Source organism: Sciurus carolinensis, chromosome 12 (assembly GCF_902686445.1).
Source record: "Sciurus carolinensis chromosome 12, mSciCar1.2, whole genome shotgun sequence".
NCBI classification, from domain to species: Eukaryota; Metazoa; Chordata; class Mammalia; order Rodentia; family Sciuridae; genus Sciurus; species Sciurus carolinensis.
In genome coordinates this window covers 72,989,709-73,010,111 of record NC_062224.1, presented here as the reverse complement: position 1 = coordinate 73,010,111, position 20,403 = coordinate 72,989,709, and the positions used below count along the sequence as shown (strand labels likewise).

Below are 20,403 nucleotides of genomic sequence, written 5' to 3'. Positions count from 1 at the left end.
CATTTTATTTATCCATTCATCAGTTCACATTTACATTAATTCTATATTTTGATACTACTAATAATGTGACTTTTATTTTCATGAATAAGATTTTCTGAAGATGTTCATATTTCACTTGCATATGTACAGAGGAAGGAAACTTCTGGAGCATAGCATAACTGTGTTTAATACTCTGAGGAATATCAGACTTTTAAACTATGTCTAAAATTGGTTAGCCATACTTGTGTGTGGCTATATCTCATTTTTCTGTTCTATAATGTTTATGTTTTTATCCCTTCTCAAATACAATATGATGTTGATTACTATAGCTATATATTAAGTTTTTAAATCAGACATTTAAATCAAGCTTTTAAATTAGAAACTTCCCTTTTTTATTACCATCTTGTGAAAATTTTTTTACCCATTTTAAAATTTCCACATCAAGTATGATATAATTTTTCTATATTGACAAAAAAATTTTCCTGGGACTGACTGGAATTTCCTATAATAACCTATATATTAATTTGGGAGGAAGTGACCACCTTTACCATGCTGGGTTCTAATTCATCAACATAAAATAACTCTCTCGAGACCTTCATAGGTTTCTTTTATTATATTTTGTGGGTTGTAGCATTCAAATATATATGCTTAGCATACAAATATATATTTAAGCAATACATATTTTTATTTTTAATTTGTGTCCAAATGCTCATAACTAGCATATAGGATTTTTAGATGTGCATCTCATATTTTGGAACTTCATGGAATTCATTTATTAGTTTATTATTATTATTAGTTCTAGAAGTTTTTTTTAATTACTTGTGATTTTCTACATAGATGATCATGTCACCTAAAAATAAAAACTGTATTTTTTTTCCATTCTAATCTTTGCCTTTTATTTCCTTTTCTTGCTTTATTGTGATGGCTAAACCACTAAGTGCTATAGTGAATACCAGTACTGAGAGTGGATATCCTTGTCTCAGTTCTGATTTTATAAGAAAACATTTAGTGTAATTTGAAAGTAGGATGTGATCTATAGGTAACTTTTTTATGGTAATTTTTTTTCAAATGAAGGATGCTCTCTGTTATGTTTTGTTTTTGTTATGATTGGGTGTTAAATTTTACTAACAAATATTTCTGCCCCAATTAAGATTATATGTTTTTTCTGTCTTTAGCCTGCTAACAAGGTAAATTACATTGGTTGATTTAAAAATATTGAACCAGTATTGCATTCTTGGAATAAAACCAACTTGGTATTTGTTCATAATTATTTTTTTTCATGTCAGTGACTTCTACTTGCCAAAATCTTGTTTAGAATTTTGGCATCTATATTCATAAAAGATATTGATCAAGGCAAATATAAATATGACTTATAGATAGACAATATAAAGGTTTTAAATTCATAAATCTATCACTTTTATTTACATTCATATTCATTTCCTATATGTAGCTCTGACTACATATCAGATTTAATGAAAATGATTTTTTACCCACTATAAAATTAGTATTTGGAAACATAAAAACATTTAAATTGGAAAATGTTTTTTAAACAAAAAAATTAACATTTTAAAGGATGTCTTTCATACAATTTTATACTTTTTATTTTTCCACATGAGAAAATACCAATGTGCATAGCATCCAAATAAACCTTAAAGGAGGATATATATGTTGACTAGAAAAGAAGCAAAATAGAAATAAATAAGGGTCAGAAATATCTTTGATTGTTTGGAAACAACAACAACAACAACAAAAGAACATTTTTCCACGGATCAAACAAATGTGTCAATAGGAAATTAAAAAGAAACATTGAACAGAATTAAAATTATAATGCAACATATTAAAATTTATGGATGCTGTTAATGTAGTGATAAGAAATGCTATACTATTATGTGCTTACTTTAGAAACCAGAAAATATCCCAATAATCTAGACTTCCACTTAAAAAAAAAAAGAACAAAATAAACTAAAAGCAAGAAGAATAAAGGAAATAATAAAGAATGGAGCAGAAGTCAATAAAATTTAAAACAGAAAATATAATCAATGATAAACTCTGGCTCTTTGAAAAGATCAACAAATTGACACACATCTATCAAGACTAACAAAAAAGGAAAAAATATAGATAATTAATAGCAGAAATGAAACAGGAGGAAGTATGACTATAGTTCTTGCAGATATTATAAAGATAATGTTAATAATAACTGTATGCATGTATTATAACTTAGATGAAGTGGAGGTCTTGTTCAAAAAATGGAATTTGCCACAGCTTACCAATGTCAAATATAAGTTAGAATAGCCCACAACTACTAAGGAAATTGAACTCATCTTCCAAAAAAGAAATATCCAAGCCCAGATGGTTTTGCTGAAGAATGCAACTAAATCATTAAGAGTAATTAATACCAGTTTTGCATCTCCTACAAAAAAAGGAGAGGAACAATTACAATTCACTTTATTGAAGTTTTAACCTTTAAGGTTTCATTTTTTTTTTAATATTTGTTGAGGTTTTACTTATAACCCAGGATATTGTCTATATGTGCATTGTAGGTATGTATTCTGTTGTTCAATGTCCATTATCACACCATTCTTAATGGTAATTCTATTACTTTTGCTGATTTTCTGTTTGGTTGTCCTGTCAATTGCTGAAAGGAGGATGTTGAAGCTTTCACTGTGGGTTCTTCTGTTTGTTCTCAGTTTTTATCAGTTTTTTCTTCACATATTTGTCAACTCTGCAGTTTAATACATATGCATTGAGTTTGTATGTCTTCTTCCTTAAATGACTCTTTTATCATTAGGTAATGTCTGTCTTTGGAAATGTTTAGAAATCTACATTATTTAATATTAATATAGCAACTCTTGCTTTCTTTATATTAATATTAGTAAAGTATAACTTTTTTCATTCTTTCTCTGACTTTTGCTTTTTCTTAGTTCCTATGAGTTTCTTGAACATATTTCAGATTTCCGTTTTTATTAATACAGAATATCTTTGAGAATGTATTTTTGTATGACTTATTAAGTAGTTGTTCTAGGCAATACATTATATATACTTAATGTATCAAACTCTTGTTTTTTACTCATTTCCAGTTAAAAGTAAAAACAGTTTCATTTATTTTGCCCTCCATTTTAAATATAGTTATGTTAAATATTACTTCTAATATGTTGGAAACTACATGAAAGAATAATATATTTTTTGTTTTAACCAACAAATAGAAAAAATAAAGGGGAAAGTCATCTACCAACATTTTAACTCTCTCTGAAGTTCATTATTTCCTAATTTAAACCTTCCTCCTTTTATGTTTCTGTTAGAGAAAATCTTTTAGCCAATAGATAGGCTGGAAATAAATTCTCTTAATTTCCCTTCATCTGAGAATATCTGCATTTCCTCATCTTGGAAAAATATTTTCACTAATATCGAGTTCCAGATTGAGAATTCTCTTCTGTTCAACACTTTTCCACTTTCTCCTGACCTCTGTGGTTTCTGATGAGAAATTAGCAGCTGTCATTCAAATTGATGTTTCTCCAATAGGTAATACACTACTTCTCTCTGTCTGCTTTTACTTTTTATTTCATTTTCAGAAATTTGACTATAATGTGTTTAGAGTAGATTACTTTGGGATTTTATTGGTGAGAGTTCATTAATCTTGAGACTGTAGGTTGAGAATATTTTGTTAAATTTCAGAATTTTTAGACATTATGTCTTCAATTGTTTTAACACAACTATCTTCTTTACATTTTTTCTACACTCTTCAAGACCTGAAAATTAGATCTTTATTATCCCATTAGTTCCTGATGCCATGATCATTTTTTTTCAGTCCATTTATTTGTGCTATTCAGATTAGGTAATTTGTATTGTGTCACTTTCAAGATCACTAATTCTTTTCTTTTCATCTTTCCTTCTGCCCATTCTTCTTAGTTTACTTATTCATTGATCCTACCCATTGAGGTCTTAAAATTCCAATCATTGAATTTTTAATTCTAAAATTTCCACTTGCTTCTCTTTTATATCTTCTATTTCTTTGCTGAGACTACTTTTTAGTTTTTTCTAGTGTGTTCCTGTTATAGTCTAGATCTGAAATGTCCCACAAAAGCTCATGTATAGAGGACTTGGTCCAAATGCAGCAACATCCAGAGGTGAGGCTTTTAAAAAGGAAATGCTTAGATCATGAGGGCTCTGGCCTCATCCATGGATTAATGAATTTGATTGACAATTCACAATATCCAAGTTATGAAATCAGCCCAGATGCCCTTTGAAAGATGAATGGATAAATATAATATAGTATTTATTCACAGTGGATTTTTACTCAGTCACGAAAAAAATTAAATTATGGAATTTTCTGGTAAATGGATAGAACTAGAGAACATCATGCTAATTTAAATAAACCAGACACAGAAATGCATCACTAAACAAAAGGGAGATCAGTGGAGCAGACCAAGTAGATAGAGGAGAAGGAAGAAAGGATGGAAAAAAACAGTGGGATGGAATTTAGCAAAAGTATGCTATGTACATATATGAATATACCATAGTGGATTTTACCCTTCTATATATCTATAAAGCACCACTGTTAAAAACTCTCAATAAATAGAAGGAAGACCAGTAGAGTGGAAGGATAAGAACAAAGGAAGGCAAAAGGGAGGATAGGAGGAAGTACTGGGAACTGAAGTTTAGCAAATCATATTTCATGCATGCATGATTGTCAGAATGAACCCACATATTATGCGTAACTATAATTCACTAGTAAAAACATCAAAAATGAAAAAAATAATAATTTGAATAGGCTGGGTACAGTGACACATGACTGTAAACCTAACTACTCAGGAGACTGAGGCAGGAGAATTTTAAGTTTGAGGCCAGACTAGACAACTTAGTGAGGCTCTGCCTGAAAATAAAAAATAGAAAGGAATGAGGGTGTAACTCAGTTGTATAGTACCCCTGGACTTAATCCCCAGTACTGTCAAAAAATTAAAAATAAAATCGAATAGTTTGAATGGATTATTGGAAGGTAGAACCTCGTTGGAGAAAATAGATCATAGGAGGTATGCCCTGGTAGCATTTATCTTATCTCTGGCCCCTTTTCTACCCCATTCTTTCTTGCCTTGCTACCATGAGCTGAGCAGTTTTCTTCTGCCATGCCCTTCCACTATGATGGTCTATTTCACCTCAGGCCTAGAGCAGTGAAACCAGCTAGTTGTGTACCAAAACCTCAAAAATCATGAGTCAAAAAAACTTATTTCTCCTTTGTCGATGTTAGGTATTTTGGTCACAGGGACAAAAAGCTGTCACAGTTATGATGGATGTCTTAATTTCCTACAATATAATTCTAACCTCCTCATCATGTTAGTTCTATTGTTGTTATTCTTTTTTTCATTTTTTTCTTTCTTGATAACTGTGTTTGTTTGTTTGTTTTCACTGAAACATATATTTTAGAGTTCAAAACTCTGGATCTTTTGAAAACCTTTTGTTTTAGGCCTCTGAATTCCTTCCAATAAGTAAAGAGGGAATTCTGCCTTATATTGTCAGTGAAGTGGAAGTTCAGTTTTCCCACTCTGTTCCACGGATACCTAGTGGGAATGAGTCTTCCTGTACCACTGCACAGGGCTGCGAGTTCTTATTCTTCACTAGATTTCTGAGGTTACCCATATGACTGAGAGGGAAGGGTTTTCGCTGTTTTAAGGAGATCTCAAGGGTTTCCTGGATAAACTAATGATATCAAGGTCCAGAAAAGATTCATATTTTTAAAGGCCATTGCCCTAGACTTACACTTCTACAATTCCACTCAAGAATTAGACCCATCACATAAGAGGTAGGAGAAAGGATCTGAAACTAGATATATACTGGAATAGTCTGAACTGGCTTGTAATAGCATATTAGAGGACACCACTTTCAAATTCCATATTCAATGATATCTCACTGATAGCTTGAAATTGACCATAGTGGAATTTTTTGCCTTGGTACTCCATTGCTAAATATTTGCAAAGAAAAACCCAAACTGTCTAATACCTCATTGAATAAACATACATCTTCAGTGAGAAAAACTGTCCTCTAAGTGGCAATTTTACATGATGCTAAGATTATTTAATGACCATTCTGAACAACAATCTATGAGATAGTGGGGTCAATATGCTGATAGAGGTATCCTATGCATGACTCTGTCACAGAGCAGAACCAAGGTAACAAAGGAAAAACTATGTTAAAGAGAGTGAGGGAGAACTCTGTAAATCAACAAGCAAGTTACAGGAGCCCTATGCAGCTTAGAGAGTCAGTAAGGCAATCTAGAGAAAAGAACAAAGCAAGCTGCAACTTCAAACCTAGCTCTCTGGTAGAGGGTAGATTACTCCACACTACTAGGAAAATGTAAGCAGAAAATGCCAGTGGTCCCAATGATAGCAGCAAGTCAACCATCCTAACTGCAGGAGAATGCCAGTCCTCACAGACTTTAAACCCAATTTGGGAACTGGCTGGTTTAGGAGTGAAGTGCTCTGTCCCAAAGAAGGAACTCACTTTGTGTACCCCCAATTCCCAGAATCCAAGCTGGCTACAACAGCCACAGCTAGAACCCATCTTGATTTATAGACCTGGCAACTGGTACTCTGATACTGTAAGAAGTCTTGGGATGGTGAATATTTCACTAGGTGAAGACAAACCCTCAGCATCCTACAGTTTCAGGATCAGTGACTGCCATAGTAGCATGTTCAACCTCTACTCACACTTACCCCAGTGGAACTAGGGAAGGTCTCCTCTGCAGCTCACAGCACTGAGACTATATTGACATGTGAAGTCTTAGTTTTACTCACTCCTGCTGATCAGGAGCTAGGAAATGTCCCATCTATGTTCCACAGTTCCAGGAACACATCTACCAGCAGCCCCATTCCCTGACTTCATCTGCATTGACCCAGTGAAAAGGACTCCTTTCTAGTTTACACCCTTGGGACTCCAATTGCTGGTGTGAAAAAAAATATTACCCATGTTTGTTCTTGGGGACCAGGAGAAAAGTTTCATTTGTGTCCTAATACTCCAGACCCACAGCTACCAATAACACAAGCCTTGTACCCACCGCATGACCTAGGGACATTACCAATCATAATACACAGCTCTAGAACCACAGATAACAAATCCATAAACCTGGTACCATCCACATTCAAACCCCAAGAACGAGTGACGTTCTCCTCCACAGTTCACAGACTTGAAATTTAAAGATGCTGGTACCCAAAGCACTGGCATTACTTGTACTTGTCTCTAGGGGTATGTAGAGAGTACTATCTGGGTGTCAGAGTTCCATGAAAGCAAAGTACTGCAAGCCCTAGCAGCAACTTTAGTTACCCCCACAATACCTAGGGACAATCCCCTTAGTTTTCTACAACCTCCAGTCTAAAGTTACTGGTATCATAGATATCATCATTACCTGTGGACACACACACACAACACACACAACACACACACACACACACCCTTGGGTCTGGGGAAGCTCCCATCCCATCCTGTGAATTCAGAACTGTGACTGCTAGTACCACAGGCCTCGACATCTTCCACATTCATCCTGAGGTACTAGAGAAGTCTCTTTTACATTATTTGTCATGGGGACCATGGTTGCTGGTATCATACCACTTGGTTTCACCTCTGTTTGTCAATAGGGACCTCAGAACAATCATGTCCATATCTCACACCACCAAGATTGTGGCAGATGCCTCCACAAGCACCAGTGTCAGCAATACACAATTCTGAGGAGCCTGTGGACACATAACTTTAGAAGCTATGTCTATCTCAAAGTCACACAATGACCTTCATAAATTGTTGCAGTCTAGAGGCACTGAGAGAACTTGCTAACATCAACGATGAATAAATCACACAAAAATTTATACTTTTGGGTTTTACTATAACCAAAAGCAAAATGCCTACCCAACTGACATCCCATCTCAAACAAAAATATCTCAAATGCACAGTCATCAACTCAAGGACATGAGAAGAAACATGAAACATGACATTTTCAAAGTAAAACAGTGATTCTTCAAAAGTGAATCCTTATTTGAAGGAAATCTATAAAAGCCTGAAAGAATTCAAAATAACAATCTTAAGAAAACTGTGTGATAGATAATAATACAGATAGCTAATACAAAGAAATGAGGAAATTTCAGTATATAGGTGAGAAATTCACCAAAGGGATTGAAATCATAAAAAAAGGAACCAATCAAAATACTGGAGCTAAAAACTGTAATCACTGAAATTAAAGATGCACAGTAGGCTACAACAAGCAGACAGAAGAATTTCTGAACTTGAAGACATATCTTCGACTTAATATAGTCATACAAAAGGAAAAAATATTAAAAAGAATAAAGAAAGTCACAAACCTTATGGGCAGTGTTAAGTGAACAAATATTTGTACTGTAGTAATTGCTGAAGGTGAAGAAAACAGGAAAGGCACTGAAAACCTATTTCACAAAACAACAGTTGGAACTTCCCAAAACTTGAATATGAACATCCAGATACAAGAAACTGAAAGGACCCCAATGAAATTTCACCAAAATAGATCTTCACCAAGGCATATTATAGCAAAAATGTTACTTGGACATGACAAAGAGAGATTGCTAAAATGAGAGAGAACAGAATAGTCACATAAAAGGGAATACTCATTAGATTTACGGCAGATTTCTTAGCAGCAAGTTTAGAGGGCAGAAGAAAATGGAATGGTGTATCCAAAGACTGAAAGGAAAAAAGAAAAAACAAAAAGAAAACTGCCAATGAAGAACCAAGAATACTATACCAAACAATATCATCCTACAAAAATAAAGATGAAATAGAGTCATTCCCACATATGCAGAAATAGAGAAAATTTACCACCACAAGACCAGCCTTATAAGAAATGCTTAATGAAGTTCTATACTAGAAACAAAACAATGAAAACCACCACCATGAAAGCACAAATATTCAAAATTCACTAGAAGAAAATATACACAAAATAGAAAGAGAAAAGAACTAACCCAACTATGATAGAAGACTATCAAATTATAAAATGATAGCAATAATAATGAGAGGTGGAAGAAACCAAAAATATGCAAAACAGTGAAAAACAATTAACAAATGACAAGAGGAAATTTGTAAATATTTATAACAACCTTGAATGTAAATGAATTCACCAATGGAAAGACAGACTAGATTTTGGAAAATAAATGTTTGCAAAATAGAAGTTTCCTTCACATGACTGTGAGTGAGAAGAAACAATTTCTGAGAATAAGAAGGGAGAAAGATATCTAAGAGTCAGATAAGAAGAGATGGGAACAATAAAAAGCACGGAGAAGCAGAAAAGCAACTCAGAGATCAATATGAAGTAGTCTAAAGTTCCAACCTCAGTTCCCCAGAGGGAGGGGAACCTGATTTCATAAGCACAAGGCAACCCTACAGAGTACAGGTCACCCCCAATGATAAACAAGGAACCAGAAATATTAACACAGAAGAAATCTACAATTACTGCAAGACTTAAATCCAGAGCAGGGAATTGGGCTGAGAGTGAATCTTCCTGCATTGCAGACTAGCTTTGGAGAAAAAAAATCCATTTCTCAGACTACTATAACAATAATCATTTTGGAAGAGAGGATGGCTATTATTTGGGACAGAGCTATTCTGTAGATCAGAATACTCAACACAATCAGAATTTAGGGTTCCTAGGGACACCCAATTGCAGTGACTGTGGGGAAGATGGCCACAACAGTAATGGAGAAGGGGAAGGTTTAGTCACAGTTCCACTAAAAAGTTTAAGTAGTGGGTAACTTGGGCTATGGAGGAAATGGTGATCAGAGGCACCACCTTCTATGCTGAGGAGCATGACCTATCACATGGGGTCAGAATTAAAACCAGTGAGATGTGAGTTTGTAGATGGCTTGGTTCCTGAGGCTACCGGGTCTAGCACAGAATTCATAGGTTTGTTTGCTTCTCCCACTCTCTAACATCTTTGGGTATACAGTTCACCTTGGACATTTGCTATGTCCTAAGCTACACAGACTGGTGGGAGGGGGTTGGGAATGAATGGTTATCTGTCTGGTCCATGTTATGAACTAGTTGGGGCTAGACAGGGTTCCAGATAATTTCTCTAATTTTCTTTCCATTTCCTTTTCCTTTTCCTTTTCCTTTCCTCTCCTTTCCTTCCCTCCCTCCCCACCCCTCACACACACACACACACACACACACACACACACACACACACACACAGTCTGTGGAGGAATGCAGCCGTGGTACAGACAACATACCATTAAACCAGAGAGAAATATGGAAAAGGGTTCTACCTGCCTAGGACGAGTTTTTTGGAGGGAGCAGAGATAACATACGAAAGGACTCGGTGGCAAGTTAATACTCACAATATTACCTGGCAGATTCTAATTTTATGTGTCCCCAATACAAACTTCTCTAACCCTAGCATCTTGGGCAGGAAGAATTTTTTGGACTTATTTTTCTTTCTCTCCTTTAGGTTCTATTTTTAATGTACTTTTTTATTCTTTAATTGAACTTTTTATCTTATTCTCTTCTTCCTTTCCCTTCCCTTTCTCACTTTCTTTTCCTCTTTTTAAGTTTTGCTTCTTCTTTCTCTCCCTCTCCTGCTCCTCTTTTAATTATTTTGTTATTATTAACTTTACCTTTATCAATTTTATCTTACTAATTTATTATATGTTATTTTACTCCTTTGCTGGTTTAGTTTTTGGCTTTAAGTGTTTTTTACTATACTTATATATCTGGTTTGTCTTCACCATAGTTTATTTTTTTTTTCTTCTGAGTGGTACTAGGGATCTAGACCTCAAAAAACAGCTATTCACTAAGAACACTCTCACATAAAAGTGCAAGACATATCCATACCACCCGATATGAAAAGTTCAACATATAAACACAAAAAAAATTGAAAACAGAAGATATGCATGTCTCTTCCAAAGGTAAATGACTTAAATGGACTCTAAAATATCTTGAAAGAATTCAAAGAATTGCTGAAATTATCAATTAATTCAAAGAATATACAAATAAATAGCTGGCTAAATTAAGGAAAATAATACAGGATATGAAAGAGGAATTCAATAAAATCAGAGAATCTAAAAAAGAATCAAGAGGATATCTAGGAAATAAAAAGCTCAGAAAATCAAAAATGTCAATTGAAAGCCTCATTAAATAATATATATCAAGTAGAAGAAAGGATATCAGGGCTTGAAGACAAGGTAGATGAACTAGCATTTATTTCAGACAGTAACAGGAAATAATAAGAAGCTAAAAATAAAGCATGTAAACACTCTGAGTAAACATTAAAAGACCAAACTTATAACTCTTAGGTTTAGAGGAAGGAGTAGAGGTAGAGACTAATGGCACAGAAAACCCATTCTGTGAAATAATAGCAGGAAATTGTCCAAGTCTTTGGTAAGATATGGACATCAAGATAAAGAAGGCATTTAGAATCCCAGACAAGATCAGAATAGAGCCTTCTCATGATATATTAAACTGTCAAATGTACAGAAAAAATAAAGAGTATTAAAAGTACAAGAGATATAAAGACAAACCCTCAGAATAATAGATTTCTTAGCAGAAACTCTAATGGTCAAGAAGACACAGAATGATGTAGTTCAAGCTCAGAAAAAAAAAAACCTGCAATCCTTGATTACTATATCCACCAAAATAATCCTTCAGAATTGAAGATGAAAACAAGAACTTCCAAGATAAGAATAAATTAAAGGTATTCATGACCCACTAAAACAGCATTACAGAAGATACTTTAAAGAGTCATACTTACAGAAGAGGAAAAAAGACCAACATAATCATGAAAGCATAGAAAATAATAAATCCTATTAAAAGAGTAGACAGAGAAATAATAATAAGCAAAGAATTATGCATGGTTGGTTTAGTAAATCATCAAACCTCTGAGATGAATAAGGAAGAAAAATGAACACAGTCATTCAAAACAACCAGAAGAAAAAGAAACAAAATTACAGAAACTAGTACAATTCTTCCCATAATAATGCTGAATATAAATGACTTTATTTCTATAATTAAAAGGCACAGAATAGCTGATTGAATTAAAAAAAATAAAGACGGTATTCTACCCACAAGAATCTCACCTCACTGGCAAAGACATATACAAACTGAAAGTTAAAGAATTAATAATAATATTCAAATCAAATGGAATCTGGAAGCAAACAGGAATGTTTGTACTCCGATCTAACAAAATAGACTTCAAGGCAAAATTGGTCAAAAAATAAAATTCACTACATATTAAGGAAGCAATTCTTCAAGAAAATATGGTTATAAGCATATGTTCACTCATGTTAGAGCACCTAATTTGATAAAATAAAAATTACAGGGTATAAAGGAAGAGAGGCCCCAATATAATAATGGGTGACTTCAAGACTTCATTCTCATCAATAGATCGATCTTCCAGACCAAAACAATCAACAAAGAAACATCAGAGTTAAATTACATTATAGGTTAAATGGACTTAACAGATATCTACAGAATATTACTTTCAACAGCTGCATAATATATGTTTTTTTATCAGCAAAGAGAACTTTTTCCCAAATATATCATACTTTAGGCCAGAAAGCAAGTGTTATCAAATATAAAAAAGTAAATAATTTGTTTCAACTTATGAAATCATAACTGATTAAAACTAGAAATTAATAGCCAGAGAAAATAGAAAAATTATACAAATAGATGAAAATTGAACACTATATTTTTAAATGGACAGTTGTGTCACTGAAGAAATTAGGAGGATATTTAAAATTTTCTAGAATCAAATGAAAAAGGAAATACAACATATCCATTCCTTTGGATGTAGTGAAAGCAGTTCTAAGAGGGAATTTTATAGCTATAAGTGCCTACAGTCATGGTGGCACATGTCTGTAATCACAGTGACTCAGGATGCTGAGGCAGGAGAATCAAAAGGCCAACCTGAGCAACTTATCAATCCCCTATTTCAAAATAAAAACAAATAAATAAATAAGAAGAGCTGGGGGTATAGCTCAGTGGTAGAGTGACCCTGGGTTCAAGTCTCAGTATCGCAAAAATAAATAAATTATATAAAAAAGAAACAGAAATCATAAATAAGTAACCTAAATATCAATCTCACAGTCTTAGAAAAGCAAGAACCAAACCAAACCCAAAATTAGTAAAAGGAAAGAAAGAATAAAGATCAGAGTACAAATAAACGAATACAGTCTAAAAGAATAATACAAAATAATCCATGAAATAGAGAGTTATTTGAAATGGTTAACAAAAGTAACAAGCCCATGGCCAAAGTACCCAAAACAGAGAAAGAAAATACCCAATTAAATAATAGTAGAGACCAAAAATACAGGATATTAGTATAGATGCCAGTAAAATCTACAGCATCATTGGGAAATATTTTGAGAAATTATATGCCAATAAATTGGAAAATCTTGAAGAAATGAACAAATTTATAGACACATATGATCTTCCAAAATCAAACCAAAAGATTATAAAAAGAATAAATTTATTAATTCAAGCAATGAGGTTGAAATAACAATAAAGAATCTCTCACAAAAGAAAAGTCCAGGACTAGCTGAATTCATAAGTGAATTTTACCCTCTGGGATTGTGGAAATAACAAACAGACGAAACCATAAGTGAATTTTACCAGACTTTTAAAGAACTAATATCAATATCCCTTAAAATAATACATAAAATAGAATGGGAAGGAACTCTCTCAAACTTATTCCATAAAGCCAGTAATACCATGCTACCCAAATCTGATAAGAATAAAACAAAAACAAAAAGAACACTGTACACCAATATTCTGATGAACACAGATGCAAGAGTCCTTAATAAAATACATGCAAATCCAATTCGACAACATATTCAAAAGATCATTCACCATGATCAAGTTGATTTCATTACAGGAATGCAAGAATGATTCAAGATACATGAATCAATACATTTAATATAGAACATAGATAAAATCAAGGATAGAAAAATTCACAAGATCATCTCAATGGATGCAGAAAAAAGCCTTTGATAAAATTCATGGGGTTTTCATGATGAAAACCCTGACTAAACTAGGATAGAATGATCATACATCAACATCATTAAGGCTATACACAACAAACCCACACAGCCAATATTCTACTGAATGGGGAAAAACTGAAAGCATGTCCTATAAAATCAGTAACAAGATAGGGATGCCTGCTGTCACTGCTCTTGTTCAATACATTACTTGAAATTTTTGCCAGAGCAATATGACAAGAGAAAGAAATAAAAGGGATACAAATAAGTAAGAAGGAAGTCAAATTATCCCTCTTTCAAATGATGTTTCTATACTTAGTGAACCATAAGAACTCCACCAAAAATACTCTTAGATTTGAAAAACAAACATAGCACAGTAGTAGGAGACAAAAATCAATGTACAAAAATCAATGACTTTCCTATACAACAATAATTAACCCACTGAAAATGAAACCCAGAAAATAATCCCATTCACAATAGCTTTGAAAATATAAAATCCCTAGGAAAAAACTTAACCTACAGGGTGATAAACTTCTACAATGTAAATTATAAAACACCAAAGAAAGAAATTAAATAAGACACTAAGAAATGGAAAGACCTCTAATTTTCATGGATAGGAAGAATTAATATTGTTAAAATGGCATACTATCAAAAGCAATCTATAGATTCAATGCAATTCCTATCAATATCAATGATTTTTGTATACAGAATTTTTAAAATTCTTAAATTCATATGAAACCACAAGAAAACAAGAGTGGCAAAAGCAATCCTGAGCAAAAACAAAAACAAATGAATAAAAGAAAATGTGGTATATGTACACAGTGGAATATATTTGTCTGTAAAGATTTCATTATCCTGTCATTTGCAGCAAAGTGGATAAAACTGCAGGTTATTAACTGAAATAAGTCAGACATAGAGCAAAAAAAATCACATATTCTCACATTTGTGGAAATTAATAAACTGATCTTATAGAAGAATGAAATAGAATAGTAATGACTAGAAACACGTAAAAGCAGATTTAAAGAAGGACAGAAAGAAATTCATTAAGGGGCAACAGTACAGTTAGAGTGGAAGAATTAGTTCTATTTTTCTACAATACCATAAAGTAATAAGTAGTTAAACTAATCTGTATTTCAAAACGACCTAAAAAAGGGAAACATGTTTTACCCTGATTTGAATATTACACATTATATTCATGTATCATGTTATCATACTGTACCCCATTAAATGTACAATATTATGTTTCAATGAATTTTTTTTTAATCTATGACATCAGGCCTCAGGCAGAATCTCTCTTCATTCCTTCAATATTTTTCAACAAATATTTATTAGGTGCTATGATATGACTGAAACTATTCTATGTATGTTAGGAGAAAAAGAAGTAAACAAATTAACGAAGTGTTTTAGGCAACTTTTTGGCTTTTGTGACTAAATGACCTCACCAGCACACTGTAGAGGAGGAAAAGTTTGAGGGCTCACAGTTTCAGAAGTCTCAGTATATGAACCCAGGTTAGTTTGAATCTACATTCATGTAGGCATATATCAATACTTGTGATATAGGTATTAAGAATACTTAAAAAACAAAAATCCATTCAACTTTCAAGTTAAGGAAGAAATTAGAAAAAGAAAATTAGAAGCAGGGCTATCATTACTTACATTTGGATCTTCACATAAATGACTTTGCTGTACTATCTTCCATGGAACTTTGGGGGAAATTTCTTATTTATCATTCATTAGTATTAATTCACCAATAATTCTAAGACATATTCTTGGTTCACATTCCAGTTCACTTGGAACTCTCATCCTCCAATTTTTTGACATTTGCAAAATTAAAACCAAAATGAAATTTTCTTATGTGCAAGACACAGCCTAAGTAGTGCTGTAAGTCATGTTTATGATAAACATTGCACAAGATCCCTCCTTAAGTGAGGCAGAATATCCTTGCAATACAAACACAACAGAGGACTTCTTGGAAAATATGGTCTACAATTGCATTGGGACAGTATCTCCCAAATTACTTTCTAGCAGAGAAAGTTATGCTTTATCTTCGATAAGGAGAAAAACTCACCAGATCACAAAGGAGGCTTCCGTTTCTAGTGCCAGTTTTATCACAATCACAGGATTTGCAAACATCAATGGCTGAAGGATCTGCACCAACTTGTCGGAAAAAGTAATCCTTGCACAGTTCACAGTTCCTCCCTGCGTCAGAGAAAGGTTATGCATTGTGACTTCCAATTCATTAAAATCAGCTGCATAATTCAAAATTAAAGACTGTATTCCTTTGAGGGAATTCTATAATTTTCGGGACGTCCATTTTAATGCACCTTTCATCTCTACCTGCCAATTTAGTGATCCAGAGCATATGAAACAATGAACCTGTTACAAACTGTGCTTTACTTCATTAAACTCCCATCTGTTATATAATACTCCACTTCTAAAAAGCTATGCTTTGTAAGGACCCATACATTTTAAAAAAATTTCTTTTAAAACTTAAAACTTTATTTCTAGGACCAGGCTCTTCATCTGTACCAAGTAAGAGAAATTTCTACATGTGGTAGATGATACTTGTATACTTAGAAGTAGGTCCGTAGCATTAGAAATATTTTACCAAAACTCAAACTTGTAAAATTGGAGAATCTTTTAATGTAATCAATTATTTTATAGTTAACTTGATTAAAAGTAAATGCTTCTGTTGTGGTCATTATTTTTCACTCAAATATCCAAATAGAAACTTACTAAATTAAGATATACCAAGTAATATTCCCATTAAATGTTAGAAGAGCCTTCCCATTTTATATATGGAAAAAGTCTTACAGTACAAAGAATGTGAGTAGCATATTAGCTGAAATAAAACTCATAGCTATTGATTTTCCCTTTAAATATTATGCACTTTACTCAAATATTGTTTAAAGTATTCCAATATTGGACTACAGAAATAAATAAAAATTCACATTTATGGATACTGGTTATGGACTAATTAAATGAATTTATAATATTTCTAAAATGTTTCCATTTGTATATGCTGATGGCTCCCCAATCTATATCTTCAATCTAGAAATCTCTCCTTTATTTATCATTCAATGAATATTTATGAAGTGATCGCCATATTCCAAACATTGTACTAAATACTGAGAAATGTAGTAGTAAGCAAAATATACAACACCCATTTCTCATCACAGAGCTTTCTTCACTCTAGTAGGTAAGATAAATCTTAAATAATAATAGGAATAGATATACACTTCTCAATAGTGATAAACCTAAGTCACCACTAAAGTATGCAGATGATTCTGATCTTTTCTGAGGCACCATGAAAGGTTTAGAATAAAGGAACTTCAGAACTATGTTTCCAACTTCCCATTAGCTCGTTCTTCCTATAACTCTTAGAAGCACACACTGAACATGCCCAAAACAGTACTTGGCATTTTCTCTCTTAGCGTGATCCTCCTAAATCTCCTAACTTGATAGACAGTGCTAACATTGACCCTATTGCTCAAGTTGGAAGGTTCTGTGTCAGTCTTGACTTGTTTCTTCCCCATACCTACTTGCTGCTCACAAAATGCTCTTCCTTTACAATTCTAAACGTTTTTTGAATACACTTCTATCTATATCACCTTAAATGCATCAAAATTATTTCTCACCTGGCAACTGTAGCACCCAACTAACTGGTTTTTGCAACCGTTTTCCAATCCATTCTCCACTCTACAACTACGTGGATCTTTGAAAAACACAAAACTGATTACATCCCTTTAACATATAAAACCCTTAAGTGTCATCTTATTGACCTTGGTACCCTCTGTGATCTGGTCCCCTACCTTCCTTCCTTGCTTCTTTTTTTTAACCACCAGCCATTTGTCCTCTCAGTTCTCCAAAGGTGTCATATTTCTTGCTCCTCTAGGTCATTGCAGATGTTTTCCTTACTGGAATACTCACCTGATTAACTCCCATGGTATTTGCCGTGTCCTAGCACTCTTTTAACAACTTTGGAATTATTCCTTGAATAGTCTGCCTTTCCTGCTATACAATAACTCAAAGGCAAGAAAATTCATTATCTTATTGATCGTCATATCCCTAGCACCTAGCCAAGTCCTTGTGATACCTTGTGTCACCAATAATTATCTTATAAATTCATTCATGCTTCATAGCAGCACTTTCAGACCCATCAGACTTGGGCTATTGTATTTAACATATTCAGACATTGCCTATTTCTGCTTCTAATATACTCCACTTCAGAAAATAGTAATTTTCAATGACTAGTCAAAATGTTTTCAAATAGGAATTTTTTCACCTTCTGTATTTAGTATTTTTATAAAAGAGTATTTCCAGAGCACCAGTCCATGCCAAATCTGAACAAATGTAAACACCCCTGAGAAAACAGACATAAGGAAGATAAAAGTGACAAAAGAATACTTGTTTTTTCCTTCAAACATTTCTGAATTATTCAAAATATAGCTATGATATGGTCAAACAGTGTGAACCCTTTAAAATAAAACTTTTCCCGGGTTGAGGATGGAGCTCAATGATTCACTCACCTAGCAGGCATGTGACCCTGGGTTCAATCCCTAGCACAAGAAGAAAAAGAAAGAAACTTTTCCTGAAAAGATATAGAACTAGAGTACCATTTGGAATTAGGGAAATTTGATGAACCAGCTTTGGGTTTCAAACTTAACAGTATGTAAGCACATTCTTATGTAAGACAGCAATAAATAAATGTACATTGGATATAGTTGCGCAAAGGCTTCAGAGGCCAAGTGAGCAATTTACTACTTGCTAGTTACCTGTAGTGTTATGCTGGCAGTCATCACAAACCCCTCCTCCCCCTCTCTGGTGCTCAAGAGGAAAAGGATCTACAGAGGCATTGTAATGGCAGCTCCTGGAGTGGCGGTTGCATTGACAGGGTTTACAGTTGAAAGCGTGAACTTGATCGCCTCTGCGGAAAGGCTTGTCATTATAAAGAGGCAAGCAGCGATCACACTGGAATGAGAAAGTCATAATAGAACAATAAACATCACCTCAGATTTTTTTTTTCTCTTAATAATCCAGTCTTTCTCACTAAATGTAAAACTAATATTCACTAAAAGTCAGTGATTTTTGTATTTGAAAAATGTTTTATACATCAGAAAAAAAAAAAAAAAAAACTCATGATAGGCATGAGTTAAGCTTGTTCTATGACCTTTAAAAAAATGTCAAAACACTAAGACTCCCTATCCTCAATTATAACTGTAAAGGGAAACCAAAAATAATAAAACTATTGTTAATTTAGTACTCTATACTTTTAAACATCATATACCTGGAGAACTGAGCTGTTTTATTTCTTTGCAAAAACCTCATCAACAGTACTTTGAACAATGTTGCCTTCTCGTCCCTTCCCTTATTATCCTAAATAAGCATTTTTTCCTGTGCCTTGGTGAACTGTCATTCTCATTCCAAAATTTGAATCAGCTTTCAACATTTTGACTCTTGTGCTTTTAGTGTTGTGAAACATCCCTGAGATTTGCTGTCTTGTAGGGATTTTGCTGGCATCACTTCCTCTGGGGTATTGTCACCTTATTCTTTGCATGGCAAACACTTTCTTCAATGATGGGATGTTCACCCTCTCTAAGTAGCCTGCCTGTACATCTAGAGTCTCTCAAAGGGCAGCGGTGATTAACTTTTTCTTATAAATCCACTACCATTCAGTTTCAATTTCACCTCGTATTTTCTTTCTTAACATTAAGTGCTTTAATTTTTGTCAGCCAGTTCCCTTGAGGGGAGTGATGGTGTTTATAAAGTGTCACCTGTATATTGATAACAAAGAAGCAACACAATCACCAACTATCTGTCTGTGAATAAACTGGTTCTGAAGGTGCTCTGATCAGTCACCAATTTACTCTGAAAGAAGAACTACAGCTCATTAGTTACAATGTGTATCTGTTATTTCCATGGTAATTTGTGGATTGAAGAGCCAGAAGCTAAGTGTGCTTATGTAATACAAGATCAACAAATAGAAAACAAAAATTACAGGTGATTTGACCACCAAGTCCAAATATTAACATGACATAATTCCTTCCAAAACTTGCATATGTGTACCTTTTTTCTTTTCAAAATTTGGAGTGTGTATCCTATATGATTGCACAGTCTCATATTCTTAAATATAGTGTATTTATTGCATTATTCATCATGTTTTCCACAAAATAACTTATTCAAACATTTTGTGATTATTACAAATTGTTTTTCTCCAAATTTATTTTTTTGGGGGAGTACAGATGTATCTGAGTATTTCCTAAAGAAAATTGTAAGGGATGAAATCATATTATCAAAGAATAAAAACATTTTAAAAGATTTTGTTAACTATTTCTTCTAGAAATATTACATTTTTCCATATTAAAATGATCTTTTCACTATTTTGATTTTAGAAAAAGTATTAATCACTGGTTTTTTTATGTATATGTTTGGTTACTAGTAAAGTCAAATATTC

General features: G+C 33.3%; 1 protein-coding gene across 1 annotated transcript in view; it reads right to left on the bottom strand.

Moving 5' to 3' along the window:
* The window catches only part of Ush2a (usherin), a 746,720-nt gene that overhangs the window by 601,440 nt on the left and 124,877 nt on the right, over positions 1 to 20,403 (bottom strand). Inside the window, exons 9-10 of the mRNA XM_047521110.1 lie at positions 18,725 to 18,920; positions 16,018 to 16,148 (exon numbers count right to left, since the gene is read on the bottom strand). Of these exons, the coding sequence (XP_047377066.1) occupies positions 16,018 to 16,148; positions 18,725 to 18,920 (327 nt within the window). The remainder of the gene's footprint in view (positions 1 to 16,017; positions 16,149 to 18,724; positions 18,921 to 20,403) is intronic.